Raw genomic sequence first — 27,578 nt, 5'->3', positions numbered from 1 at the left:
TCTTCCTCTTGTTATTCAGTAGCAACAAACAATTCTATGGTACACTAAGATGATCAGCAACTATTTTTCAAAATTTTCATTATCTTATTTTTTTGCCAGTTATTTTTTACCAAAATTATTAGTCTGTGTTTGTCTCAAGAAGCAAATCTAATATGATGCAGAATACACGGATACATTTTGCTTCATATTGCCAAAAATGCATCTCACTCACATAGTGATCTTATTTGTAAATACTACCAATGAAATCTTAAAAGCACTTGGCATACAGTACATCTAACAAAAGAGCCCATTAAAGCTCTTATAAAACTTTGTTGAAAATGCATTCGTATTCTCAGGCTCAAACTGTTTTCTCCTTCATTGAACTGTTCACAGTTTATTTACTTAATCAGTCAGGTAGGCCATAATTATCACATTTGTCCTGAGGCACTTTGTGTAGTACACCATGTAGAATGATACACGCCTTTGACAAAGGTTAATAAGCTGCCAAAGCACATCACAGTGTAGAGAAATGCCTCATGTACATTTAATGCTACTGGGTAACAAATCCTAATGCCTCATTACCATGGCATACCGTGGCATTTTCATTAAGGTCCAAAGCTTAAAGTGTGTGCTGTCTAACTATAAAGGCTTGCGTGTGTATCCATTCAGATGTGGCCGTTTCATCTTGTCTTCATTTTTTTTTTGCTAAAAGGAAAAAAAAATATGAAGAAGTTCTTAAACATGCTTAATTTCTTTCTTTATTGAATTATTTTACTGATGTTTGAATTTGCACCTGAAAATGCTCTTTACTGTTCTTTGCTAACTCTAGGGGGAGGCACTCCTTACGGTGTGTGGCCTGAAAGGGGTGATAAAAATGGTGGACTAACCGAGCACGCACCTTACTGGGCAGGCAAGCATGAGGCCTCCCAGCCTGGCCTTGACACCTGTCTAAAAAGCGAAGCTCAGGTTGACAGGCACACGTTGACCCTTAGCTCTGACTCTGTAATGCCAGAGTCCAAAGTAAGTAAGGGCAAAGGAACTAAGAGTATCAGCTCACAGCAGAAAGTAGCTACTCAACAGACACGTAAGTCCCCTCTGGATGGTTCATCCTCACAGGAGAAAACGAAGCAGCGGAGACAATCATCAGGTGAGAGTTTCAAAGATGAGGCCAAACCCTCAATCAAAACGTAACTGAACTTTTGAAAATCTTCCATTTTTTGTTCAGTAATTGCAATCCGTGACAGCTAAACGAATTGCTTGTAACTCGAGAAATCCTTTCTGAAAACGGTGTTTGAAAAATTTGCTCCTTTCTCGTGGGGTTAGTACTGCGGGTACCAGTAAGTGTATACCGATGTTTCCCAACTCTTTAACAGAAGAAAAGATGGTGCGGTGATGAGCCTGATGTTTCAGAACCATGAGTGTGCAAGGCTAGCCCACTGATTCATGCAAAGCTGAACAAAAACACATTGCAAATCAGGGGACAGAAAAATTAATCTGAGATGTAAGAAACAAAACAGAAATCGGGCCCCTGTGTTAACTTGCTTTGGTAGAGGGAAGTTTTATCAAATCAAGGGACCAAATCTTCCTACTTGCAAATACTAATCTGTTTATTCTACTACTACAGCATTGCTTTGGCATGTGTAGCTTTGTGAAAGAAACATTAGCAATATATTGCCCCTTACTATCCCTGCATGTAGTCAGTATAGAAGCAGATGTTTGATGCTCAACTACAGTTTTCCAGCTTGATCCTCCTGGCATAGTCACAATGCTAGGCCCACCCTTTTCTGATCATGATAAACTCTCTTCTGTTTTCCTGATGGAAGAAATTGTGCATAAAGGGTGAAAAGGCTGTGGTTTTCATTACTGAATTATGAGTTATGCGTTTTTCTAAAAGATGCAGTGCTACATGTAATAAAACGTTGTCCCCCATACCTGTTAATCTTCATTGGAGGCTGGTTGTAGGCCAAATGATTAACGCACTCTCCTGAATCTTGGTCTAGCTCTATGATCACCTGGTACTACCCGACTGTGCCCGACTTTTGCCAAGCTGCGGTGTGCTATTGGCTAATCTCTGCTGAGGGGAGGGTGGGATTATTCGGCTCACTCAGCTTTCAGTGACACACCAGGGTTGTCTTTAATGGAATCTTTAATGCAGCAAATTTAACAGATAAAGCACATTTCTTTTATGTATTTGACGTATTGTAATATTAGGACTATAATTTTCCTATTTTATAAAACAACTACCATAAACGTAGTGTAGCAAGAAGGGCTTTATGAATTAGGTTCATAGCCTGCAGAACCTGCAGAACAGTGCTGTGAGCTGTGCTTTACCTCAGAAAACATTGACCACTGAGAGGTCAGTCAGTGTACTTTATGTGTAGCTGAACAAGAGAGATGAATTTTGTGTCGCTTTAAAATCTGATGGAACCCATTGTATTTGTGTAGAGGTAAGGGAGCCTGTTGGCAAAGGTCATCATTATAGAATGGATCTTTAAGTTGACACTCTAGGAAAAAGCCATGACCTGCTATGCAGTAATAAGAAAATATTACTGATAAATCCACGGAGAGGGGGTTTCTGTGTTTGTGGCTTGGATGTTGTTAAATAAACAGGGGAAACTGATCCTTTGTTGCCCTAAGTCTGCAGATGGCTAATCACAGAGGGAAGAAGAGATAAAAGTAACTCAAGTACACAAATATGTTCGTAAATTAGAGGTATAATGATGTCTTAGGACTCAGGTGGCCAATATTTTCAACTTTTTAACACTTTATAGTTTGCTTGTTTACTGTACAGGTAAGTGTAAAAACTACTCCATGTAAAGCTGCAGGTAAAGTTACCAGCTGCAGCTCCTTCATCTACATGAGTGCAATAATATGAACATAAGATGCAATGTGGGGAAAAATGAAGTTTGATAAGTTTCTGTTACTAAAGCAAAGGTAAGTTTTTTACATTATTGGCAAACTGATAAATGGAGAGTGCAATGACTTATGTGTTCATTCAGAGCTGAGAGCGGAAAGCTAAGTGTTAATTCATGTTCTTGGCCTGGTATCTGCTTAAGCAACCAGGATTAAACCAAGGAAATGATGATCACCAGTCTAGCGTAGAATGTAGTGGATGGTTACCCATATGGAATTGTGACACAGAGGCTGACATTGCTGCCTTGCAGCTCTGGGCCCTGGGCTCAATTCCATACTTGCTATCTGTGTGGAGTTTGTATGTTTTGCCCAGTGGGTTTTCGCCAGGTGCTCTGATTCCAAAGCCCAAAAGACATATTTGTTGGTTAATTGGCTTCTAGGAAAATTGGCCCTGGTGTAAATGTGTGGATGACTGTGTCAGTGTGTCCAGAGTGTATCTTGCCTTGTGCCTGTTGCTTGCTGGGATAGGCTCCAGAAGTGGTTAGAAAAGTGATGGATGAGTACCCATTTTCTACCTCTTAATTTACTGCTGCTAGAGATTGTTAGAATAAGAACACAAAAGGGCTGTTCTAGTTTACTGTGGACATGTTTGGTGTCAGTATAAAGTATAGAACCTTGAAGTTGAGCTCTGGTCCAGAACCGTCAATTTCAGTCTTTTCATGAAATCATTACACCTCTATGCTGCTATTCTAGACTGAGTTTCTAAAGCCCGGCTGTACAGTGATTTTTAACACACAGCAGTCACTGCAGATTCACAGAGTGATGGCATCTCCACAATGGCTGTTAAGCACTGCCACAGAGTGAAAGAAAAAAAGCATAATTTTAACTTAACAAGAGCTTTAAAGGTGTTTAGAATTGTACTGTGAACGTCAAATAAATATACGGGCTTGTTCTGAAGAAGCTGGTACTTTTAAAGATGGAAAAAGGATCCACACTGCTGGAAAACAGATGTCTGACATGTTTTAACCTCCCACCACTCAACAGAGACACCAGAAAATAGAAATATTTGCAGAATGAATTAATGATGGAATTCTATGATGTTACTTTATGGACTAAGTCATTGTCCCTATTGTGTCATGTGGAAACCTTTACTTCAGAGCAGCCCCCTTTGTCGCCTTTGTAAAATGATAATATACTGTACAGGTGTGTTGTGTTAAATGTCACAGCTCAGAGCAGACAGTGTGTGCCTATCAGATTGTAACGCCCACTCTTTCCTGCATCAGCCTCCCCGGCTCCTCCCTATGGAATCACTGTCCTTGAGAGCGTGCAGGACTCCATGGTCCTCGGCTGGAAGCAGCCCAAGTTTATTGGCGGAGCAGAGATTATTGGCTACTTTGTGGATTACCGCGAGGTTGTCGACGGAGTGCCAGGAAAGTGGCACGAGGCAAACATAAAGGCCGTCAGTGAAAGAGCCTACAGGGTAAGAAGCCGTTTTCTTCCCCCTTTCTTTGCTGATTGTTTAAAAGGAAACAAGGAGATGTAAACGTGTAAAACAACTACTCCACCCAAATGTGCATACAAGCAAATTGCAATTAATGAATTGAATTTATTACTCAATGATTATCAATATAAGAACTTTTGGGGCACGTTTATCCCCTAGAATTAATAAGGAAAATGAGTTTGTATACTTGTATACTTAACCAGCTGAGTAATATTTCAAGGCCTTAAAACTGGAGCACTGACGAGTAGGGAGCAGAGTAAAGGTTAAAAATGTCTGAATCCTTGTTTTAGCATTTTTCTCATTTTGTTTCTTTGCTAATGGAGTTACTTACCTGTCTCATTTGAGGTGCTACATTCTAACTAGCTCAGGCCCACAACATGCAAAATAATGCACTAACTTTTGTTTGGCATCACCACATAGTTCTCATTGCAACATTGAGGAGGATGAATTTTGTGTTGCTTAGGGGGGTTCCAAATTACACCTCCTGAAGGTCGGCGTTCTGGCTATCAATCGGTTCAATCAGCTGTGAACATGCCCACAGTGCTCCTTCTGTCTGTGTGCTCCAGGTTAATGACCTGAAGGAGAACAGAATCTACCAGTTCCAGGTACGGGCTGCAAATGTGGCCGGAGTGGGTGTGCCGTCCAAGCCCAGCAACTCCTTCAAGTGTGAGGAGTGGACCATTGCTGTGCCAGGTGAGCATGTAACATTCAGTACAGACTCCAGCTCTGAGGAACACTGAAACTGGGGTCAGAGTTCACTTCGTCAGAGTTCACCATTTTAATGTCAGTCACAGCTAAGGACATAAAATGACTTCTCAACTCGCATCAGGAAGAGATCATTTCTTTGTGGGTTTGAGCCTAGGTGATGCCATTAGCCAGCTGTAACTGGGTTTCCCCAGGCACCTGCGCACAATTAGCTGAGTGTCACCAAGGGTTGGGTGGGATTCTTTGACCAGCACTCAGACACATTTTTTTGTTTAAAAAATTTTAGATTCTAGACAGCAATGATGAGATTACTTACATGTAATTCTAGATGCTGGTGTCTATTCTGCCTAACAGTGGACACACCCTGGACAGGACACCTGTCTCTCACTGGGCAGACACACAGACACAAACATAGACATGCGCACCCTTACACCAGGGCCAGTTTTCCCAAAAGCAAATTGAACCTACCACTGTGTCTTTGGACACCTGGAGGAAACCCACGAGAACACAGGGAAAACAAACACACACAGAGAGCGCCCCTGGTATTGAACACAAGGCCCCAGCTCTGAGAGGCAGCGATGCTAACCACTGCACCACCATGCTGCCTCTATCTTCTTAGTTTTGCTCATGCCTCCCTCACCATGACAGGCTTGTACCTTGGTTCTGTGAGTGCTGTGCTGTGCCTATCAATCATTTCTCACCCCTGCTGTGTAGGACCCCCCTATGACCTGAGAATCACAGAGGTGCGCAGGGACTCATTGGTGCTGCTGTGGAACCCGCCAGTGTACCAGGGCCGCAGCGAGGTCAATGGGTTCTACGTAGACATCAAAGAGGAACATGCTGGGGAAGAGCACTGGAGAAGTGTCAATGAGAAGGCAATTCAGAATAAATACATGAAGGTAGGCATCGTTTCTGGAGTGAGCCTGTTAAAGAGAAATACTTAGAGACTAGCTTGAAGGTCGAAGGTGGTTATATTGTATCCCTGAGGACTTTTAGTTTAATCCATTTCAGGTTATGTTAATGGAACCCTAAAGTTATCAACACTTCAGGGTTCCATTTTCACAGAGCTCCTTATGCATGTTGCTATTTCAGTTGATCATCTCGGTGCACTTGTACCACTCCAGCTCCTCTTTGCTTCCTGCTACACTAGGATGGCTCATAAAGGGGAAATAACCACTCCTTGTCACCAATCCCCAAACCTGCTTTTTGTTATCCCAACAGTTTGCATAAGGATGCTCCAATTAAAACCTGTTTTTTTCTTCTTCAACAGATTAAAGACCTGAAGGAAGGCACCTCCTATGTGTTCCGTGTGAGGGCGCAGAACAGGGCAGGCGTTGGGAAGCCCTCTGATGCGACCGAGCCAGTTTTAGCTGAGACTCGTCCAGGTATGATTTTTATTCTTTGCGTTCCTGTTACTTTGCTGCCCCGGTGTATAAAGGGCACTGGAATCCCTCATGCCAGGGGTGTTGTATTTTTAGTGCAGCACGTATGATGATCCTTGTGATGAAAGGCACAGACAGAAAGGTATGCCTGAGATGGCAATACAAAACTAGAGCCCAACTGCACTCACGCTGCATTTAATCCAATCAGGAGAATGTGAAACAATGAAGTATATTAGCCAGGCTGCCTAGCATAAAGCAAGCCTGATATATGCCTTATACTTCATATGTTCCAGCAGAGTGCCCATCCCTCAAAACCAATCAGAAAATCAGGCACTGAAGCTCATTGCATCAGGGGGCTAGGAGTCCTGCTTTATGAGGGATGACTTTAGACCTGAAGTTGTATAACAGGGAATTGTGAATTTTACACTATTTGAGTTATGGCTGTTGAAGTAGTGGGGGAGAAAGATTTCTTGGCTGCGAAGCAACAAGGAGTGAATGTCACTCAAAAGTTATAGAGGATCTCTCCCAGCTGTCTGCAAGCAAATCGCAAGATGGAGGCAAGAGTAAAAAATGAGTTGACCTCAAAAGTTACAGTAGGTGCATGCCAGATGATCCCATAACAGAAAATAAATGAAAACAAGTAAGGGAGAACTGATTAAAGCACGAAATAAGAGATGTACTTTTCCCATTCTAATATGACAAGCCTCATTATCTTTCAGGTACCAAGGAGGTGGTCGTGGACGTTGATGATGATGGTGTGATTTCGCTGATTTATGAATGTTCCGAGATGACCGCAGAATCTAAATTTGTGTGGTCCAGGAATTATGAAGAACTTTCTGACTCGTCTCGCCTTAATGTAGAGACCAAAGGTGGCAGGTAAATGGTGTGTGTTACTGGCATTACTTCACAATGACCGAAAGACACAGCTTTTTCCTTTCTCTCATGGCCAGAAGAATTAAGCAACATTATAATGAATAATGGACAATTCAGCAGTGAATCATGTCCAGTAGCCGCGGCAGTGCTGGTTGGTTACCTTCACGTTTTAGATAGTCAAGTTCTCATTACAGTAAAATAATTTAATTTGCAGTATGTATCATGCTAAGCACTGTACAGTACTGTTACTTAGTATGTACAAATTACTTTTGAAACAATAATAAATATATAATATGCAATACACTACTCATCTCACAAATAAAATATATCGCTGACCCAAGCACAGCCCATACACATACACACATTAAATAAAACATTCTCATTATGTGTAATTTTGGAAGGGCAAATGTCACAAGTATGAATGATGAAAAATAATATGGTTATGGAAATAAATATATATTTTATGCCAAATTTTTCCTGTGTTTTTTTAAGGTCAAGAGTTATCTTTAATGATCCATCAACTGAAGATCTGGGCATTTACTCTTGTGTTGTCACGGACACAGATGGCATTTCTGCTAGCTATAACTTAGATGAGGAAGGTACGTCATGGTTAGGGGTGATTCATGAATGTGTGACATTTTTGGAGCCTCCCAATGCCACTCAAAGGAGGACTTGCAAAAGGGCAAATATCTTTATCAGTGTTGTTCTGAGATTCAACACTGAGCCACCAAATGATTGTCTAATAATGTTGTGTGCGAAGAGGTATTGAGTTTAGCTATATACCTATACCTATCAATATTTTTAATTTTGTAAGGCAAGGCGTTGTGTGGTCTTGAGGTGTTGGAGTCCGATGGATTGGAATATGTTTAATCTGCAATGACTCACATTCAAGTGAAATTCCTCATTACGTAGTGATTTATTTGAGTGGTTCCCATCTTCGACTGTGAAATTTGTTGGACGTGTCATGTCTTCTTTAAAACAAGCAATTCTCATAAATAAATAAATATTTGAACAGAACCAGAACTAATCATCTTTATTGTTTTTCCACACAGAGCTAAAACGTCTGCTAGAGATCAGCCATGACCACAAATTCCCCAGTAAGTACGAATGAATTTTGAGAAAGGCATATTATAAAAATAGATTAAGTAGCACAAGGTCACAAAATACTTGAAAAGTACCTGTCTGTTTGTAGCACAGCTTGTAGCACAAGGACGGACTCTGAATGACCTGCCACTACCTTGTATGACATTCAGCACCAGTTGTTTTATGTCTTAAAGTACTTTATTTCATTCTCTTGCCCTTCTGTTTGAGTTCTTATTACACCTCCTTATGATTTTGTCTGATATTATCTACAGTGTTCTCGCTCTGATCCTTTAATGTGATAAATAATGTGCAGCAGAAAAGCTTGTGAAATGTTTATTGTCTGCGACATTCATCAGGGACGTAATCATGACAAAGAACTAACTTTTCTAGGAGGACAAAACTGCTGCTCCCAGTCATTGCTCAATATCTGCATTTTTTTGGCCAGCTATTCCACTGAAGAGAGAGCTGGAGGTGGAGCTTTTGGAGAAAGGCCGTGTCCGTTTCTGGCTACAAGCAGAGAAAATGTCTGCCAACGGGAAGGCTAACTACGTATTTAATGATGCCATACTCTCCCAAGGAGAGGTATAACTCAGTACAAATGAATTACATGTGTTTCTCCTGCTATGCTGTTAGGCAGCTCTAGGGCATTGCAACACATGACTCACACAAAACCTCTTTCCAACTTTTAAAAAAATATGAACATTTTGCAATAATAAGAGATTCAGACCCAAAAGACAGCAAAAAATACTTGCACTGAATCCAGTTCATAAGTAATAGGTTTTGCATTTCATTTTGACATGATACATCAGTTAAATGTCTTACAGAAGAACGATAAGTGTGCATTTTGTTTTATGTCTTCAGTTAAATTTGATATGAATCATAATGTTATCAGGGACATTTAAGATTTTTACATTCTTTTTATAGCTTTGCAGATTTTTTTTTCCATGGCTTTATGACAGGCATAAATAACCTGAAAAAGGAAAATGGAGAATACTAAAAATATAGTTGTCTGACTTTATTTTAGAGGTCATTTGATAGAAATAAGGAGGTACAATGGATGCTTCTTTGCCTTTATTCTTTTTTTGCAATATTTAAAATGAGGAAAATGTGGTTTTATAAGCTGAAACAATAGATCCAAAGTAGGAAAATAGGCTTAAAAAACACCTTTTAAATTTACCACAGATGGCAGACCATTAGTTCAGTGTTTAATAATTGGCTCTTTCCTTATTACTAATACCTCATTTGGGATTACTTGTATCCTTGTCCATTTAATGATTGAAAGTATATCTGAATTTGTTTCATAAGAGGTTCACAAATGTTGACTTCATTTTTTCCATTAGAGTAGATTTTACTGCTTTTGAAGTTCATAAAAAAATACAATATTTTGAACTTCAAGACCGTAAGCTTTACATCTCAGCATGATTCATTTCTTCCGTGTGGCGTTTTTAAGTGGTGGTGCAAGCATATTGGAAATCCCTACATTTAGTGTGGTATGAAATGACTGTAACTGAGTATCCTGGGAAAGAGTCAGGATAAACATATTTAGTGATGCCTATAATTAGCTACAAAAATCAGTTTATTTTAAAAAAGGAAGACAAAAGGGAATACATACACAGAAAGATAAATTAGACAGGACTTTACTCAAAATTTGTACTGGGTCATTTTACAATGTACAGTAGATCCTGAGCTAGCATGAAAAAGATGACAGGACAGAATGTCATATTTCATGACTTATTTGTTAGTAATGAATTGCAAACATCTGGGCCCACTATCTGCAGTAAACAAACAGGAAATATATTATTTTGTGAACAAAAATAAAGAAACACAAATCACAATTTGTAATAATAATCTGGTAGACCGCTGAACGTGTTATTTCATAAGCCTCTTGAGCCTGACTGTATGTACATTGTGGACACACTACCTCTGTTTTGTTGCAGAAATATAAAATGAATATTGACAGAAACACGGGTATCGTGGAAATGTTCTTGGAGAAGCTGGGGGATGAAGATGAAGGCACTTTCACCTTCCAGCTCCAGGATGGAAAAGCTACCAATCAGTCCAGCTTAGTTCTGATTGGGGAAGGTAAGCCCTACTCTGACCCTTCATTCATTCTCTCAGGATTTCTTCTGCCCATGACAGGAACGGTAGTGTGTGTTTAGAGAAAAACAAAGTCCTCCCAAAAATCTTTTAAATTCTGTCCCCCAAAATATGAGAATTACAATTTCAAAGAAGGCTTCCAACAAGGGTATCAAAACCAGTGTTTTCTTTAATAACCAAACTGGTTTACATTTAACAGCTCAATGTTTTATGAGGCACGATGCTGAATTAAATAAAGAAAATAAGAATCAGTGTACTGTATGTGAAATAAGCGAACCCTTAGTTTACTTAGCACAAATAAGGGAGGCAGCTGAATAATTGGGTGACAAATAAACCAGGACTGTGGTTGAAAAGGTTTTGTCTTAAATAATGACCTGAAAATGAGTGAGTTTGGTGCAAGAGGAATATACAAGGGAAAACACACATCATGTTTATCAGTGATGGTTACAAAGGCATTTCTAAACATTTTACGCTCCATCCATTCACTGCGAGGCCAATATTAAAGATTAGAGTGACTAGATTCAGGATTGATCATCCTACAAAGGTCTCCCCAAGAGCAACCCAGAACAAAATCCAGTGTTCACAAATAACATTTAAGTATCTGCAGACTGTTGTTGCCGTGGATAATGTCTGTGTTCATGCCTCAGCCATTAGAAAAAGAGTGAACAGGAATGGTTTTCCGGGGAGGACAAACAGAAATCATTGCCCTATAAAAATAATATGTCTGTCTGTCTCTTGTTGACATGGATGACCCAGTACACTTGGATGAGCAAGAAATTTTGGCTACAGTGACAAATGGTTTGAGTGGGGAAAAACAATGTATTCCAACAGATCATTTGGGTGATTTTGTTTATTTATCCATATACATCATATGTCTTTGTATTATGCTTGAATCAAGTGGGCCAACCTAGGGGCATCATACATTTTTAATCGGCAATGCAGTACTTAACGAAGTGCTTTACATAGAGTAAATAATAATAGATTTAATAACGAAAGCCAGCTACTTTTTAGTCAGTTTAAAATCTGTTATGTGGCTCGGATGTAATGTAATGTGTGAAAACTTAATGACAGCGTGATACAGGAAAAGGAAGATGTGACTTATTTTTAAACAAAGTTCACACAGCTGGATTCCCGTATTCCTTGTTTTTGGTGGTATTATTTTGTTCTTAGAATATGGATGAAGAGCAAGACACGAGTGAAGTGTCCATTAGGAGGCAGCGTAACACTATCACTATTTCTAGCTATTTGCCATGTTTGGTGAGACTGATCTTCAAGGGAACTCATCCTGCGGTATATACTGTATATTATTAACCCGTTTTATCAAGCGTTAGGTAAATCAATATCGATTTTGTATAAATCAACTGGACATCATTTTAAATGCTGTATTGCTGATCTTGTGACTCAATAATAAGGTATTAAATTATAGCACTATAATAACAGTGCTATAAAACTAAAAACAATTGGCATGTGGATATAGGCATATATTTACAAATTATAGTGTTCTTAGTTGCTTAGTTATATATGGCCACTCTTTATGTTAAACTGTGCGACGCACAAGATTTAGATACAAAAAACACTTGGAATGTTACATTGTCCTGTTAAATTTTCTGTTTGCGGAATTTTGCACAGTTTTGATTACTTGATTACATGTTATTTATGTTATGTTATTACATGTTACTGTTATTGCTATTGTGTAACTGTCTATTGTCTTATCTTCTGTCCTATTTATATACTGCACCTGAGTGACTAATGAGAAACACTTTTCATTATACTATGCACCTGTGTAAGTTTAATGACAATAAAGTTGAATTGAATTGAATTGAATTGAATTTTTAGATGACACATTTTGGTATGTGTTCTTTTTTTGGTATGTCTTTTTGCCACTATATGGAGGCAAAATACAGCTTAGACTTAAAGTTGAAAACCCAGGTTAAAACAAGGGTTTCCTGAGTCATTCTGAATGTCAAAGATCATGGCTTTCCTTAACCTGTTGAGAAATCATATTGTATTTCTACACATGAGGCAGAAAATGCAGAACTGTGTGCTTATATTTTTTTACCCTCTTAAGCAAGAAGAATTTGAGGACAATGAAGTGCAAAAAGCTTAGTGATATTTCATTTTAACTGCACTGAGCCATGAACCCTAGTGCAGTGTCCTAGTTTAGCCTAGACAGAGGATTTGCTTGATCATGTTAGAGAGGACAATTTAGGACTCAATAAGAGTACAAAGGATTTGAAATTAGTGTGTCAGCTTTTTGAAAATTTCAGCGTAGAGTTAATTCTTAAGTTAATTTTATTTTTGGAAGTTCCAAAAAAAATACAAACTTCTGAAAAGTTACAAATCCTATTATGATTATTATGTCATTAAAAGCAAACAGAGCACACTTTCAAGAGCCAGCAGACACTGAATACTGAGCAGCCAGCAGATTTGTCAAACAGTGATTGTGGGTAGTAAGAGAAACTGAGAGACACCTTAATATACAACAGATTTCATTTACATCCAGTTCTTGACCAGGGTATAGTAACACACAATCTTAATGCCTTCATTTTCACTCAGTAGAGAATGTTCCCTTTGTTTTTGTCTTCTCGTTTTGCTGTTTCCTGGACGTAGATATCAATGTTAAAACAGGAAGGATCTATGTGGTCAGAGCCTGAAAATGACAGACTACTGTGACTGTTTTGGTATTAACAAAAAACACATTTTCTCTTCACTGAACTATGGAAAGTGCCCTGTTTGTTGCATATTCCTGCCAAGTTTATCTCAGGATACACATGGCCACTATAAGAAAACTGTCAGAAAAAGCAGACAGTTTGATTTAGATAATTTTCTCATCTTCGTTTAGTGGCTTGGGTCTGGAAGCTCTGTCATGATACCTTTCACTGATGAAAAGGAGCTCCAGTGAGACTGGCTATTAATTTCAATGGATTAGTCACCGCTGAGCTGTCCAGCCTCCTCAATGTCCTTTCAGTGGCGTCTTTGCCTACTTGGAAGTCTGCTGCTTTGGGTTTTAGTGTCTGGCTAAAGGAGGTGCAGCTGTTTACTTCTGATGAAAACTTTAGATTCTCTTTCCGCAGATAATTTAGTCCTTTGCTGATGTGAATCCTGTTGCTCCCATGATTCAGAAGTGCAGTCCAAACACAGACATATATATATATAATTGTAGTTTTGAAGATGGCCTATTTTATCACTGGTAGTGATTTCACATTGCATTTGTTCTGTTTATCCATTATGAATTGATCTATTGTACAAAATTTCTCTGTGAATTGTGTGCAATACAATTTTTCTTATTTATTGTAAATGTAAATACTTAAAGGCAAATTTTAATTTTAAAAGCCTTGAGAAGCTCTAATATTGGATTTCACCAATCCAGTATCAGAGCTGCCCTGGCAAGATAGTCCAACAGTATTGCTGATTAGTGTCTCTGGCATGAATCAAGATGTATTTCATTTAAAGTCGACAACATTTTGTTTTAGTAGCACCATCATTCCATAAAACGTGCAGACTCTGGGATTAATCCGATTTTTAAAAAATTATTTTCAGTGTTCAAGAATCTCCAGAAGGAATCGGAATTCCAGAGACAAGAATGGTTCAGAAAGCAAGGTAAAAAACAAGGAAATATCTGTGGACAGAAGATGAAAAATTATAATAGTTGTGCATTAATTTTGCTTTAAACCTAATTTTTTTGTTATCCCGAAAACAATATGATGGACTATGAAAACAAGTAGTTAAACATTTATCTAGAAATGTACACACAAGAATGAAGCTGTAATATGTAATAGCAAGTCTAGCAAGTCTAATAATGATATAGAACCTTTCATATCTCAATATGCTACACAATAAAAGAAACAAAAGAGACAGATATGCAAAAATTAAACTGAACTAAACAAACTAGAGCATAGAAGTCAGTTTTAAGTTCAGACTGTGTTGCAAATTCTGATATGGGGTGGAAGATCTGAACTAAAAGCAAGATTCCCCAGTGTCCAGAGCTTTTTTGTTGGGAAAACAAAGAGCCAACATCCGAGAAGCAAAAATGAAGTGTAGGTGTTAGTGGCATAGGTTTTGGGCAGCTTCTCCTGACAATTATATCTCTTTTGCTCCTGCAGGTCCGCATTTTGCAGAATACCTTAGTTGGGAAGTTACCCCAGAATGCAATGTGTTGCTGAAATGCAAGGTAAGGCCTTGAGATATATCCTGTTATTAAAGACTGGACTTCACAGGGGTTCTTAAAACATCGTAAAAACTTCTAGGTTACAGCAAACTTTGCTTTTAAGAACAATAAACTGCATTGCAGTGATCACTGCATCATATCGTTATCAGAATTTTCAAATAAATGATTTCCTATATTTAAACTGAAACTCCATGTCTAGAGGCATCCTTACTTACTGAGACTCCCTAACTCATCCTATGCCAGAGTTGAAAAATGTTTGCTGACAAGTGGATTAATGTGTTAATGTACTTTTACAATACATGAATAAAGATTTTATAATTCGTATATTTCCAATTTTATAAAGACTTACCCGTAAGAGCCAGTGCCCGTACAATACTGTAAAAATAGCTTTAGACATGTACAGTAACTAGATTAAGCTGAACCTTCTCTCAGCACCTGCTTTATGTAACAGACACTCAGTTGAGCGGGGTGACATCACAAGATGCCATCAGCCCCTAATGCCAAACATCTCCTTATGCCCGACATCTGAAACCCCAGCTGGGACGTGGTACTGGAGATGAGGGTGGAAAGAAGTGTTATTTATTTTCTAGAAGCAAATCAGGCTGTTTTTCCCCCTTCAGGTGGCTAATATTTTGAAGGAGACCAGTATTATCTGGTACAAGGATGAGAGGGAGATCATGGTAGACAACAAACATGACTTCAAAGAAGGAGTGTGCACTCTTTTGATCTCCCAGGTAAGCCCATATAGATGTTATTGGTGTAAGTGAAGTTCTCTTGTTTTCTTTCATGCTTTGTAGTTTTCCATGTTTATTTTGTGCATTTCCTTCAGTTGGCTGTGGTTTTACTTCACTATACTTCTCTATGTTCCATACTATTACTCTGTTTTTAACTCTATTTAACTCTTTCCATTATTTTCTAAAACGTTATACAGGAAACACAAGCTTTCAAATGTGCAAATATCATTTTGGACCCACTTCATGGTTGTGCATTCTATCATTCTACCATTTGATTTAACCAAAGTGAAATGGGAATCATTCAGTAGATTTGACTCTGTGATCTTTTCTATTTACACCTATTACAGGTACAAATCTATGACAGTTCAAGGCAAATTCTGAAGTGTCTTGCTACATATAACTAAAGCTCATTTTTATTTTAATTTTAGTCTTGCTTCTGCAATAAAGGTTGGAAGTATACTGTACTGAATTTGTCCATCACATTAAAGAGCAAGCTCATATTGGTTTCAGAACACATGAGGAACATTTTCAAGAGGTGTCACTCATTATTGATCTTGAGTGGGATGTGTCCTTGCCCTTTCTCCCATGAATCTGGTTTTTAAGCCTCTATAATGAGAAGTCAGCTGTATGTCATTATGATGCTGGATGACTTCAGGTTTGTTTTAGTCTGTGTTAAAGCACCGGTGGGCATGACACTGACTCCTTACATTGGTAAACAGCTGTAAGCCAATTACAGGCATATTTTCTAACTTTGTTAAAACAGGAGTTAATCTTTATAAGAAAGTTTGCAACCAAAAAATGTACTGTAAAAGAATGAACTGCTTTGAAACTGCATTTTCCTTAAAAATGTTTCTTTTTCTGTAACAAATCACAATAGTGCCCTTCATTAATATCACAAATGGTGCTGCTTCCAATTTAATTTAAATCTCTTTTCTCTTAGATTTCAAAGAAAGATGCAGGTGTATATGAAGTGATTCTTAGGGACGACAGAGGAAAGGACAAGAGTTCGTTGAATCTGACTGATAAAGGTAACTAACCATCCCTTCGTTTGCTGTCTGATTCATGTTTGTATTTCCTGTGAAATATTAGAGTGACATGACTAGTTTAGAGCACTGTTTTCCCCAAACAAAGCAAGTACACTATTTTATTTTGAAAGAGGTATGCAGTTAAGGTAGTACAAATAAGTGTACAACAAAACATAGAAACTAAACTAACCTGATCTAGCTGTATACAGGTAGCAGTATAAAGTAGTTAAAAAATAGTTAGGGACTCAGGGCCAGAGGTTAATGGGTTCAGATTCCAAGTGGATTGTTCCTGTTGTAACCTTGAGCAAGAGATTTTATATAGATTGTCCAAGTAAATGCCCTGCTGTGTTAACAGGTTCTCTCAAAGTTGTCTTTGCAAATACGACTTTGTTTTCAACTGATATAAAAGATTTAATAAATAATAAACATGTTTTTATATATTCAAAGTTATATTTGTTCCCCATTTAAACTGAGTATTTTGTTAAATGTTATGTTCTTCTTCCCCAAACACTCAATTCTATGCTTTGTGTTGGTTTCTGACCTTAAATGTCTGGTGCAAAGAAATGGAGAGAAAGGGAATGTTATAAAAGGTGATAAAGCCAGTGTATTTTAGTGTATGACTGGGATGGGAGGGTTGATGTTAGTGATGCTTGCGGGTTCAGCCATCTCCTTCTATCTTGGGATTTACCTGGTCAACAAGATCATAACTTGATCATATCTTCTATTGGCTTTTATAGATATTTCTGTGATTTTAGCAATTTTGATACATCAATAATATTATTGCTTTCATTTTTAAGTCATATTTATACAGTTATACTGACACAGTGCTAATATGCTAATACAGTATTACTGTTGTGTATTCCAGGTTTCACAGATTTGATGAATGATGTATTCAGAGTTATTGGTAAGAAACTGCATGTGCAGGAAGAACTCTTTCTATTTAACCTTTGTATTGTATTTGTATACAATATTAGATACATTTTTAAAAAATGTACCAGATATTTTTGTCCCACTTTTCCCATTAAATTTGATTTAATTGTAAAAAGAACTTCAAAATGGTGTTATGTGCCCCAAGAAAAGATATACAGTATGATGAAAATGTGATTTTACCATGCTTGCCTTTGATAGCCTGCTGTACAGTTCAATGTCTGTTTTTCCAGCTCAGTCTGCCACAGATCTGAAGATCCAGAGCACAGAGGAAGGAATCAGACTCTATTGCTTTGTCACTTACTACACTGATGAGCTCAGAGTTGGCTGGTATCACAAGTAAGGAGCCATTTTATTATCTACTAAAGTAGCAACAAGTCAATGTGATGTTTTCAAACCTAAACTTTAAATATATTAAATTGGTTGTAATCTGCCAGCTTTATTTCCAATACAGTTATGTTTTCCTGCCATTTTAGCATGCAAACACCACAGGTTCACACGCTTTGGAGCAAACTTTTGCCATGTTTTTAGATCATGAAAAGCTCTAAAAGGTGGGCATGTCAGAGCAGCATGTCTCTCAGATAGTATTATCCCTTTGCAGTAGAGATGGAGCTGTAAACTAAACCTGAAAACAAGAGGTAATCCCAGTTTGGGTCTGTAAATGAAAAATAAAATCAGTGTGGATTCACACTTTCTATAGAAAAAACAATAGAATAACTGCATCTCAGTTAAAACATCATGTGGCATTCCACAAGTTCTTTGAAATTACAGACACTTTCATTCATTTACCAAGTATAGATTTAAGTATAGGTATAGTATGAATATGAATCCAAGTATAAATGTGTGTTTAAGCGCATTTTTTTTTCTCTCCTGTTGCAGAGAATCTAAGATTTCCTTTACGGACAGAGTCAAGAGTGGAGTGACAGGAGAGCAGCTCTGGCTGCAGATCAATGAGCCCACTGAGAAAGACAAGGGCAAGTATGCCATTGAAATCTTCGATGGCAAGACAGGAGTCCAGAAAACCGTGGACCTCTCTGGACAAGGTATGCTGTGGGAATGTACAATGGCTTGGAGAGTTAGTTTTATTCTCTGCATAGAGTAAGTGATATATCATGTTTTTAATCTTATCTTTTGGGGGATGCTGCCTAGGCTGGCAATTGCCTTGCTAATTAACTGGCCTTTCAATCAGAATTTGCTTTCTAAAAAAAACAAAAGTTGGGTTGTAAAAGACACTTTTTGTTCTGCTGGAGCAAAAGCCACTCTTCCATTTCTTTATGGGAATACTATACAGTACATGCAAATATTTACCAGTGTGATTCTAGTCTCAAGTTTGGCACAGACACCGAAATCATCACATGGAAAATGAACTGGAGTTTAATGTCAAATGTAAGAAAAAAGTTGACCATTATGACATGCTGGGCCGTTTAAGCAGAAAAGGAGATGATCGCTGTAGGCGTGTTCCTGCCTGTGTCTAAAGAAGCTGTTTCTTCTGTAGTTAGAATTCAATCTGAAATATTATTAAAGGGTTCGTATTTTTAAAAACAATTGCTCATTGGTGCTGTTTATATGCTCCTTAAAAACCATCTTTAAGTTATCACGCATTTGTCAGATTTTGATTGTCTTAAGACCACCTCTCTGGCTTCCTCACTAATGTTCTTCTTTTCTGATACAGCATTTGATGAAGCATTTGCCGAATTCCAGAGGTTGAAGTAAGTAAACAAAAATGTGAGATATTATTGTTGGAGAATTCACAAGCTATTCATTTTGTTCTGCCTTTCTACCTAAGATTTTCATGAGCATTTTCTCCTCCTTTTACTGCTGTTCCACAGAATAAAATCAACAAAGCAGGGCTTTGTTGAGCCTGTGAGCCGCAGACAGTGAAAATGCTGCCTTCAGTAATTTTCTGCTCCATGGGGGGTGTAGATACACCCAGGCAGTATGTACTTAATCAGTGACAGTTAACAATGGCTTCTTCAGATTTATTCATTTTGACGTTTTTACAAGATAGTCAGTATCGGAAAGCATTAACACTTGTTTTGATGTATTGTAATGCTTTCAGTAGGCTGTGCAAACAAAGAAATGAGATTACCTCCAAAAAATACTTGAAGGGTCTTCTAGACCATCTGTTTTCGGTACAGATAACAGCTGATAATTCAAGTTCAAAAATAATGTTCCACAAATTTCAAAGAGGCATCACACTTAAAATGATTTTTGCCACTTTCATACATACAGTGCCCTCCAGGTTTATTAGAACTGCAGATGAAGTGGAAGCAAAACACTCATAACAGAAAGAGTTATGATTTGGATAATGTCTCTTTCTTTAATAAATTCTAAAATGTTATGTATTCATAATAGCATTGCACAAAGCATATTTTTTTTATGAGTAATTTACTTTATAGCATAATTAATTCAATTCCTGGTGAAAACATGTTACATTTATTCACATATTTAAGTAATACTTTAATTAAAATTAAACAAAAATAATCTACAGGTAACTTATTTGGAAATGCAAGGGGAATCCTCCAGAACCTTATAGAGGTCTCAGAATGTTTCCCTAGGGTAAAAATGGAGGTAACACACTGAAAACAGTCATTAGTTGCAAGCATGGATATTGTTGGAGCTGATCTTCAAGGACTGCAGACAAATGGCCACCACAAGTTAAGAGATGCCCATAAAACAATCCACAACATCGATCCATCAATTTTCAAATCACTTTATCCAACATGGGGTTGCATGAAGCCGGAGCCTATCCCAGCAGGCAGTGGGCACAAGGCAGGGTACACCCTGGACTGGATGCCAGTCCACCAGACAGTACACACCAAGGCCAATTTTCCCAGAAGCCAATTAACTTACAGTACCAGTATGTCTTTGCACAGTGGGACCACATGAGCATAGGGAGAGCATTCAGTGTGTCCCATTACTCCAGCACATAAAATGTCCTTTAGGATTTTTTTTAAGCAAGGAACATTATCAAATCCATAAATCTTTCTGGCAATTATTTTTATTGTTCTAATTAATCATGGATATAAATATAAATTTGGATGGCTTGTATCCAGATGTACGTATCTATGTATAAATATATTCTTCAAAAATTAATTGATGTTTATTTAGTTTTTGATTTTGTAGTTGTAAGGACTGCTATGTGCTTTTGTGTGACCAAACTCAGGGGATTAGGAATACAGTTTTTCTAGCTCCCTAGAACTAAGTCATTCAATTTGCTGGAAAATTATCTTCATTTCACTTCATTCAATTCTTCATTTTGGGTTCTGGAGTACCAAAAATACTGTTTACTCTTTAGACTCATTCTTACTCTTTAGTGACAGGGGTGGATGAGTATATATTCAGCCTTTTCTCTGAAACAAGCACTTGTTAGATTTACCCTCTATTTTTCACACTACAAGTCCCACAATTCCTACAGAAGGCACAGCAGGAGGAGTGATGTGAATCACACTTAGAACACTACTGGCTCACAGGTGCCTCACATGTCACAAGGGTAGCCCAAGGATACCCCACTGGTGGCACTTTTTTAATTGTATCCTATTACTCCATGTGGGAAATTTGGATTGTAAGCAGCTAACAACATAGCCCAGACTCAAAGCAACAAAGCCTGGACTATAGTGCTCAATTTGTACTCTCCAGTAAGCACCTTTATGGGTTAAGACACTTAATCCAGTTGCATCCAGTAACCATTTAATATGACCTAAGAATTAGTACAAAACTAACACCATTTATAGCACTCATAAATGTAAGCTGTTTGGAACAACTAAATTGCTTTCTGTCTTGAACTGAGCAACAGTAGACAATGTATTATAAATGAACAACGCAAAGAAGGTTGCAAATGAGAGGAGACAACACAGCTCATTGGAATTTCTGCCACATCAGCTTCTGACCTTTTTTGTCTCTTTTCCTTCCCCAGGCAAGCTGCAATAGCTGAAAGAAGTGAGTACATATTTTCTGAGGTGGTAGTATCAGAATATGAAAGAAATATATGGAAAAAAACTGTTGCGAGACTTATCGTTTGTGCAAATCGCCATCATTTGCTTTTCACACAATGAAGTCAGTTACTTCAGCTTTGCCCCCTGACTGTCTGTGATTGATTGTTTCTAGATCGTGCTCGGGTTGTTGGCGGTCTGCCTGATGTGGTGACAATTCAAGAAGGCAAGGTAAAACATTTCAGGGGCTTTTTCACATGTTGGAAACTTTGGGCTTTGTTTCTTTATATTTCTTTTCCGTAAGAGAAAACACAAGGATCATTATTTTCATTAAGGTGTATAACTTCTCTATATATACAGTATATACATCCTGTACACTGATTTGTTAATTGGCATTACCTTTAGCCATGCCATGTCAATCTTTAAAAAAGGTTTTGCTCTCCTACACTGAAGTTACTTATCAAAGAGCACAATTTAAAATATGGAAATTATGGCATCACATACACATACAATTACCCACACTATTGAAAAGGCAAATGTCTCAGCATTAAATTCCAAAACTGTTTATAGTTTGGGGTCTCTTTACAGCAGTCCTAATATTGGATCAGTCAACAGGAGGTGATTTAGCTTCCCGCTTATAATAACTTCCCACTTACTTGTAATAAACAATAACAGCCTGTAGTGCCTTCCGGCATTAAAAATGAATTGTGTAGTAATTGAAAAAATGGTAAGTTAAAGACAGTTAAAAAATAAGTTATTTCCATCTGATAGTCTTTTAAAAATCAAGTTGTATTTGAAGACCATCACTATCCATCAAAAGATGCAGCCTGTCAGTCGCTTTAAAAGAGGGATAAACTGAGAAAGGTAAAAATACAGCTCATTCGAAGACACCTCCAGTTGTTAAGCCCCAGTCATATATGTTGATTTTGCCATGTACAGTCACTTAACCTGACCTGCAACATCTGGGGAGATCCTGTTCCTGAGGTGACCTGGCTGAAGAACGAGAGAGAGATGATCCAGGACAGCGAACATGTCCTCAAGTTCGAGTCGGGCAAATTCGCCAGCTTCACCATCACCTCCGTCAGCTCCGTGGACTCTGGCAGATACAGCATTCTGGTGAAAAACAAGTACGGCACGGAGTGCGGAGACTTCACTGTAAGTGTCTTCATACCGGAGAGCGAAGAGGAGAAAGCTGCGTTTGAAGCTTTGAAGAAGGCAGACAAGAAAAAATAATTAAGAGTCATTCGTTTAAATTCAGAAAAGATTAGGACATAATCCAGAATAATAAGGGACAAACTAACCTGTATCTCTTCTCATACCAATTTCTTTCTGCCAATCAGGCCAATGATTTGTGTTTTCAAAGGTTTTTTCTCCCACCTTTTAGCAAACACCAGTAGGAAGTAATATTCACACTGTCCTTTCTGGCATGGTAGTAGATAATAGTAAAACCCCTCTTAAACCTTAGAAGAAAGACCCTTTATCCCTATTTCAACCCAGTCTAGGAATCCACCGGTTATGAATGGCTCCACCTACCGAAAATTGAATTTAGAGTAGAGGTGATTTCATTCTTTCATATGAAATATTTGTGCATTTATTGTGCAGTTTTATGTTAAGCAGTAGAACCATGTGGACATTACATAGCAAAACAAAAAACAAAGACGAAATGCAACCAAACATTTGTTCTTAGGTCAGTTATTGTGTTCTGTTTAATTCTGTCTGGTAAGGAAGCCCCAGATCTCCATTTGAATATGGTAGAGCCCAGTATAATTAATTTTATTATTATACTAAATGCCAACAACTGGCTAAATACTGTTACACCCACGTGCAATGCTGAAATTCTAATCTATTTTTGGCTTATTGTCATTACATTGGTTGTTAAGTTTTGTAAAGTGTGCCCCTGAGTGGTCTTCTGCTTAAACCACTTAAAATATTATGCTATTTTTAGTTCCCTATGGTTTGCCAAGCTGAGACACACATATTTGGTTACATATTGCACTATACTAGTGAAATCGTTCAGGAATAGGTCAACAACCCTACAGACTTTGTTCTGGCTTTGTATTTAATGATACCTGCTTGGCTTACCTTGTGATCTATTGTAGCCACAGTAAAGCCCATGAGAGCATACTGTATGCTGTCTTCCCTGATGCAATTCAGGTTTGAGATGAAGGGTTAAAAGTATGAAGGTAAAAGAGAGACTTTGTGTTGCAGATAAGACAGATTACAACTGTGCATTGCAGAGATTCATGTGAAGTGGACGTTATCCAGTCACTGTTTTCTGTGTCTTCCATTTCAACCACAGTCATATTAAAGATTACCACTTGTTCTTTTTTGGTGCCACTTCTCAATTAACTAATAAATGGTGCACAAATCCTTCATCTCTACTCCTACTTTGTTTCACTGTGTCTTTTTTTTCATCTTCGGTCACTGACTGCCTGCATCAATAACCACTCTCACACCACTCTTTCTCTGTGTTCCACTGTAATCCAAACACAGCAGATGTTTTCTGGCCATTTTTGCAGTCTGAATGCACAATCACTGAAAAGTCATCCTCCTCCCTTTTTCCCCCACGTCCCTTTTTGAACTTGTATGAGCAAGTCTGTTTCTGTCTTTCTACCTCCTTTCTGCATAAAACTCTTTAAACTTCACAGTTTGATACATCTTCTGGCAGTTCCCACTTTTTAAAATACTTTTTAGACTATGTAGGAAATATGACTGTCACTGTGACGATCAATAGCTGCCAGTCTCATAGTATTTGCACAAAGTGTATAAAGTAAAACATATTGTTTAGAAAAATATATTGTTAGCTACTTGAGTTCTGAATGTGTATTTCAGGAATTTCAGCAATGGATATTCAATCTCAGGTTACATTTCAGTCATCTGTTGTTGGGTGGGTAAGTATAAGAGTAGGATTTTCCAACTCTGGTTTTTGGGGGCTGGAATCCATCAGGGTTTTCAGTTTCCCTAACTTATAAACAGCTCTTCACCTGTGAGAAGTGTTACATTGATCCAGTTATTGCTTAGCTGGACCTGTTTAGTTTTTCTCAGCTGATTTAAGGACTCATAGAAATCCTGCTGTGTTCCTGGATCCTGGCGTTGCAAACCCCTGTATTAGGTTTTCAAGTTATTCACTAAAGTGCACTACCGTTAAATGACAGCAGAGGTCACTGTGGTCATCTTCCATCTCTGCCAGATTTCACTCTGCAAGTGAATTGTAACGTTGAACGACTGGCACTTTTCACTGAACGTTTAACTGAATGTACTCGTGAAGCATACATCACTTCAGTCATGTTTGGAACTAGTTTTTTCAAATCAGTCATGAATCATAGTTGTATCTAGTTTTGATGTAAGGAGAGAGGGGAACTGTATGCTATTATAAGAAACTAAATTAAAGCTACAAGCAAAGATGCAATGTGTAAAGCTCCAAAAATGTCTGCTGTACCTTAGTGAAAAACAATACTCTGTATAGCACAGTTCTCTAGTACGGATGCCTTTGTAACAGTACTCATAGCAAGCAAGTCTGTTCAGGTGACATCACTACTCTGGATGGTTAAAAGTGTGAAATTTGTCATGACAGTGTTAATCCAGTGTCAAGAGACACAGAGACAGGGAAAGCAGGGTAAAATGGTCAGGCTTTCACTTTGTCTTCCAGGACACAGAAACTATCTATGAGGTTTATTAAACTTTAAGCAGAATTTTGTCCAGTGGTGGCTATGAAGACTGTGTGAGTGGCTGTGGTTAATCCATGCATCCATTTTCTAACCTCTTCACAGGGGAGCTGGAGCCTATCCCAGCAAGCAACGGGCACAAGGCAGGGTATTGAATAGATTTAACTGTTGCCCCGACAGGAATTTGTCTTGCACATCAACATTCAACAGCATTGCTCAGAACTCTTCCAGTACCATAAAGGCTAAATAACAGTGAATTTATAAAAAGTCTAAAAACAGTAATAATAGGATCCTTAACATATTTTTTTCATTATTTAACAGTTGAAGTTGTAACAGGTGCAGAATTGAATCCAAGGCTCCAGTGTTGCAAGACTGCAAAGACAGGCAATGGTTAATAATATTCTGAAATGGACATTTAAAACTAGAATGGGCAGGTGCCTTGGAAGGTTATGATTAGGGTTTAATTTGTAAACAAATATACTGTAGCTTCAAATAGAAGAGTTTTTCATAAGAGGATAAGAGCATTTTAACACAATTGACATCTCAACACCCTCCATATGATGATTAATTTTATGTCCCACTTACTGCTCAGCTCTGTGCTTTGTAATTATACCAATTGACTCACTTTCAGCACCAGCTGGAAGCCATTTGAGTCCTTTTTCCCCTCCCACACATGGGAGAGAGGTTTAGCAGAATCAGTTCACCTCAAAAAACATGCAAGGGATTAACAAGCTTTTATTTTTTCTTTACATACTGTACACTGTTAGCATTTTTTTTAAAAAAGGATTGAATCTGGAAGTACAATTCTCCTTTATAAAGACTTGTCAAAACGTAAAAGGTTTTGCTAATTCTATGTGTTTGGTTTCGTTCCATTTTCATTTGTGGAATGAAAATCTGAAACTTTCCCTTATACCTTATAATATATTATTAATTAAAAGAGACAAGCTCCAAAAACATTTAACCTTCTACAATATTTTAAACTAGCATGTTTTGTCGTTCACGATGTGTTAGTCTGATTGTACGTATCGCATTTTGAACAGCTATTTCTGTGTATGAAGATACATACACAGGCATTCTGACACATAGAGTGTATAAAACAATATGCAGTGTTGTGTCTAACAGGCGCTCAGTGACTAAGGACCAATGGATGAGAGAAACTCACAAAGCTCTTTTAAAGACTTTCTCTCTTAGAGCACTCAGAGATCATCAGTCAACAAAGCTGTTGTTTTCAAACGTGTTCATGTCCTCCTCTGTCTATTTTATATATCACTCTCTGAGGAATCCAGTGGTTAGCATTGCAGCCTCAAGGTGCTGGGTTGCTACAGTATATATGTCAAGCTCCACATGTTCATGTGAGTCAAAAGACATGCTGGTAGGTTAATTGGCTTCTGGGAAAGCTGGCCCTGGTGTGTGTGTGAATGTATCTATGTCTGCCCTGCGATGGATTACCATCCCACCGAGGGTGTATCCCATGTTGTGCCCATTGCTTGCTGGGATAGGCTCTGGATGCCTTGTGACTCTCTATACTGGATAAACCACTTAGAAAATGGTTGGATGGATGGTTGGAAGTTACTTCCCCACACTTGTACTTGCATCAAACAACTCCCCGAGGTGAAGTAACTGTGAATAATAAGTTGTGATAGGGCACATTAACCTTTTGAGACAATCAGAGAGGGCCGAGAGCACCACAGACATCACCACAAGCCCTTTGTACATTATTTATATTTCATATGATTGCACTAATAATGGTACACTGGGGATTCAACAAAAACCCAGTGATAGTTTTCTTGTACATTGTGCCAGCATTAGCTGAAAAGAGTCTTTATGATTTTTGGTTATTAAATTACAGTTGTATATTCCCATGACCATCAAAAACAATGCATACTTTTTTCAACTCTGACCAGCTAGGAGGCAAGAGTCCAAACACAAATCAGGTTAATAACAAAGGAATGTTTGTCAGAATTGCAGTATCATCTTATACAGTATAAACCCTTCTGATTATGTAAAAACACAATCCTCTTTTCTTAAAAAAAGATACACTTCTTTGAAATCTTATTCCAGTATTGAATATACTGTAACACAAAGGTGTTCCATAATATGCAGACAAGAAACACAGTACATAGAAATCCAAAGGAAACTGACACTGTTTATTTTGATATATGACAAAGAGGGCATGACAGTGGGCTAAAACTATACTTGTTAGACATGCATGTTACAGCACAGGGTTCATGCTTGTCTCATTTCCTTGAATGACTCAATAAATAAGGAACATTATCTCTCAGAGCCAGGCCATTTCCTGCACCATGACGGTAGGTCATGGAAAGCTTAATACTGTATGTTACTCATATGAGTTCTAGTAATATCGCTTATTTTTCAGTCTTCGACATAAAGTAAACATAAAACAATTATTTGACATTGCTTTACAAACATTCCTGCTCCATAAGAACTTTTCAAGCTTACTGAAAGCAAATGAGCTAAATCTCAAACTAGATTCTCGCTGAATTTTGAATTGGCTCCATACAGTATGCAAAATAAGTTTAGCTCACCTGCCTTTTGTGAAGAATGTTCTTTTATCACCTTTGCAAAACCTGAAGATGAACTATTGAAGTGTTTAAAATGGATATTTATGAGTAAAACTTAAAAGACAGTATATA

General features: G+C 37.9%; 1 protein-coding gene across 3 annotated transcripts in view; it reads left to right on the top strand.

Moving 5' to 3' along the window:
• Positions 1-27,578, top strand: part of myom1b (myomesin 1b) — a 70,503-nt gene that overhangs the window by 34,021 nt on the left and 8,904 nt on the right. Inside the window, exons 18-38 of one of the 3 annotated variants that reach the window (XM_088918695.1) lie at positions 809-826; positions 4,116-4,312; positions 4,900-5,026; positions 5,753-5,937; positions 6,309-6,423; positions 7,140-7,296; positions 7,786-7,892; positions 8,346-8,390; positions 8,822-8,958; positions 10,314-10,458; positions 14,014-14,073; positions 14,577-14,644; positions 15,262-15,375; positions 16,316-16,403; positions 17,266-17,304; positions 17,561-17,666; positions 18,207-18,370; positions 19,000-19,036; positions 21,244-21,266; positions 21,435-21,490; positions 22,199-22,414. In XM_088918695.1, the coding sequence (XP_088774821.1) occupies positions 809-826; positions 4,116-4,312; positions 4,900-5,026; positions 5,753-5,937; positions 6,309-6,423; positions 7,140-7,296; positions 7,786-7,892; positions 8,346-8,390; positions 8,822-8,958; positions 10,314-10,458; positions 14,014-14,073; positions 14,577-14,644; positions 15,262-15,375; positions 16,316-16,403; positions 17,266-17,304; positions 17,561-17,666; positions 18,207-18,370; positions 19,000-19,036; positions 21,244-21,266; positions 21,435-21,490; positions 22,199-22,414 (2,204 nt within the window). Of the gene's footprint in view, positions 1-808; positions 1,127-4,115; positions 4,313-4,899; positions 5,027-5,752; positions 5,938-6,308; positions 6,424-7,139; positions 7,297-7,785; positions 7,893-8,345; positions 8,391-8,821; positions 8,959-10,313; positions 10,459-14,013; positions 14,074-14,576; positions 14,645-15,261; positions 15,376-16,315; positions 16,404-17,265; positions 17,305-17,560; positions 17,667-18,206; positions 18,371-18,999; positions 19,037-21,243; positions 21,267-21,434; positions 21,491-22,198; positions 22,415-27,578 lie in introns of all 3 variants that reach the window. The other 2 variants (XM_088918694.1, XM_088918696.1) reach the window with 2 other exon arrangements.

The sequence above is a fragment of the Atractosteus spatula genome, chromosome 6, assembly GCF_055471065.1.
Source record: "Atractosteus spatula isolate fAtrSpa1 chromosome 6, fAtrSpa1.hap1, whole genome shotgun sequence".
NCBI lineage: Eukaryota > Metazoa > Chordata > Actinopteri > Semionotiformes > Lepisosteidae > Atractosteus > Atractosteus spatula.
This window is presented reverse-complemented; position numbering and strand designations above follow the sequence as displayed.